Source organism: Neophocaena asiaeorientalis, unplaced genomic scaffold (genome assembly GCF_003031525.2).
Source record: "Neophocaena asiaeorientalis asiaeorientalis breed wild unplaced genomic scaffold, Neophocaena_asiaeorientalis_V1.1 scaffold5, whole genome shotgun sequence".
Taxonomy (NCBI): Eukaryota; Metazoa; Chordata; class Mammalia; order Artiodactyla; family Phocoenidae; genus Neophocaena; species Neophocaena asiaeorientalis.
Window position 1 is genome coordinate 4,663,332 of NW_020174698.1, and position 2,572 is coordinate 4,665,903.

At 45.5% G+C, this 2,572-nt stretch overlaps 1 protein-coding gene across 1 annotated transcript in view; it reads left to right on the top strand.

The window, feature by feature from the left end:
- Window positions 1-2,572, top strand: part of MOXD1 (monooxygenase DBH like 1) — an 83,242-nt gene that overhangs the window by 1,962 nt on the left and 78,708 nt on the right. Inside the window, exon 2 of the mRNA XM_024759011.1 lies at window positions 6-261. Within this exon, the coding sequence (XP_024614779.1) occupies window positions 6-261 (256 nt within the window). The remainder of the gene's footprint in view (window positions 1-5; window positions 262-2,572) is intronic.

A 2,572-nucleotide genomic window follows, 5' to 3' on the forward strand; every position in this document is an offset into this window, starting at 1 on the left:
TGCCGCTGGCCGCTGCTCCTGCTGTGCGGCCTGCTGCCCGGCGCGGCGGCGGGGGGCTCGGGCCGCCCCTTGCCGCACCGCACCCTCCTCGACTCGGAGGGCAAGTACTGGCTGAGCTGGGGCCCGCGGGGCGGCCGGCTAGCCTTCCGCCTCGAGGTGCGCACCGCCGGCTACGTGGGCTTCGGCTTCTCGCCCACCGGGACCATGGCCGCGGCCGACATCGTCGTGGGCGGCGTGCTCCGCGGGCGGCCCTACCTCCAGGTAAGCGCGTCCCCTCTCGGAGCCGCCCCGCCGCGCCCCGGCCGGTCCCGACCCCGGACCACCCGGCTTTCCCTCCGGCCGAGACTGGAAGCCGTCGCGCCCCGCCGCCCCTGCCCGGCACCCGTTTGCCTTCGCCGTCCGCTTCTGTAGCCTCCGGCGCCCAGGTTTCACGCTGAGCACGGTGACCCCAGGCAGCTTTTCGTCTCTGAGCACTTTCCTGTCCCCAGCGCCCCATTTAATACATCCCCCAGGTACACACCTGCCACGCACCCCACCTTCATCCCTCACAGGAAAGGAGAGGGACCCCGGCTTTGGGGGCCTAACGAGACAGCTCTCAGGGTTGAAGGGACCAGAGAGCTGTAGCATTTGCTGTCTTGCTATCGAGGGTCGGGGATCTCAGAACTTCCCACATCTCGGCTATTCTGAAGCCTCCTGGCTCGCGGGCTGGGTCAGCCACCTTACCCGAGAGATGAATGAAAGGTCCCCAAGAATCGCTAGGAGCTTGCTATTCTGAGAGACGTTTAGGAAGCCGCAAAACCTACAAAACCTGGAGTACCCAGGCAAAACCCCCTATTAAGTGGCAAAACTTTTCACTTACTTTCATAGCAAACAAAATCAATTCGACAGCTACAGTTTTGCTTTGAAAGAGCCCGAGTAGAGTCGTTGCCTGTTCACAGATGTTTTTATGAATAGGAAAAAATTTTTTTTTAAATTATGAGATGACCAGAATGATTAGGTAGGTAGGTTTTCTGGACATCTTTGTTCGATCTTGACCGACATTTGGACACTTCTCCACGACGACATAACATCGTGGTAAATATAGTGTTGCTTATCAAAGTTCATCCAAAAATGCTGACCATTGCCAAAAGTCTCTTGATGCAGATGAAAACTAGTTGCTCTGGCATTGTGTTAAGGCTTTGATGATGTTAAAATCGATGTGCACGATGGATTTCAAAGAGCATTTCTCAATAATTTTATTTCTGACTTCTAAGTTTGATTTCCACAACATTCTGCAATTGATTTTTAACGCTAATTTTGGCATTGGCCTTTTAACTCCGGCTAGAAATTTAAAAAAATGACAGCAATAAAAACTTTAAAACCATTCTGTTGTCTATATTTTCATAAATTAGTCCTTTCTTCCCCAAAATAAGGACAACTCCAAGAAAGTAAAGTTATATGAGGATTACACTTTGTTGAAGTCATTGATGTATAAATTTTCTCCTTCTGGAGCATCTCAGACATTAAATTTGTAAACCAAGAATTTGACCCCAAACACTGGCCTCGCTAGCTGAATAACTTACCTCTCTTCTGATATGAAGTAGACAATACCTTATTTAAACACCTGTTGAGCCACATCTTTTTGTTCCTTTGTCTGTTTGTTTTTTTAGGGTGGGGAGAGTCAAATGCCCCTTAACTATCCTTGCAAGTTTTGTTGAAGGGCGCAAGTCTTACTATAGTGGTATCATAAAACAGAGCATGTATACTCTAAAAGATAAGTCGATATTGATTTCCCCAGAAGAGTAGCAGTTCTAGAAAGCCCATCCAATTTGATATCAAATGAAAGACTAAGAGTAGAATTCTGTTTCAACATGCCATAATGGGCACACCACAAACACAGGGTTTGTTAAACTACAGTATTTTCACACTGCTGGTGGTTCTTCATAAAGATCACATAAGGATTAATTAAGTGCACTTTAGATGGGTTTTGAAACATAGAACTTTTCTTAAAGTGATTACTGAACACATATCACTATGAAATAAGCCTTGGAAATGGATCCTTTCCCAATATATTTAATGAGCACGAAGTAGGACTTTCCCCTCTGTTTTTATTCCTAAGGAAATGAAATCTTTATTTTCGTGTATAAAGGATCACCATTTTCTTAGTTGACTGACATCCTTTACTATTCCATGTTTTTAAGCATCCCATTCATTTTAGGACATATAATATACAATAAAAATTATGCTTATCAGTTGAGAAAGAAAATTTATTAAAAACTTCTTTAATAAAATGAAAGACCCCAGACACTAAAAATAAAAAGAAATGTATCAGTTCCAGCTGGATCATCCAGGGTGGGTGATTCCATTTCCCAACTCTTGAAATTGTATCTTCCCCCTAGAAACTATTGATTTGAGATTCTTCATGCAATGGTGTGATAAGGGTATCCTCAGCAACTGTACCAAAAAGGTAAATAGGGTTGTTAAACATTGTGTATGTGATTCCACTAGTAGACTGAATTTTGTGTAATTTTACTCCCAATAAGAACAAATTTTGGGGCTTCCCTGGTGGCGCAGTGGTTGAGAGTCCGCCTGC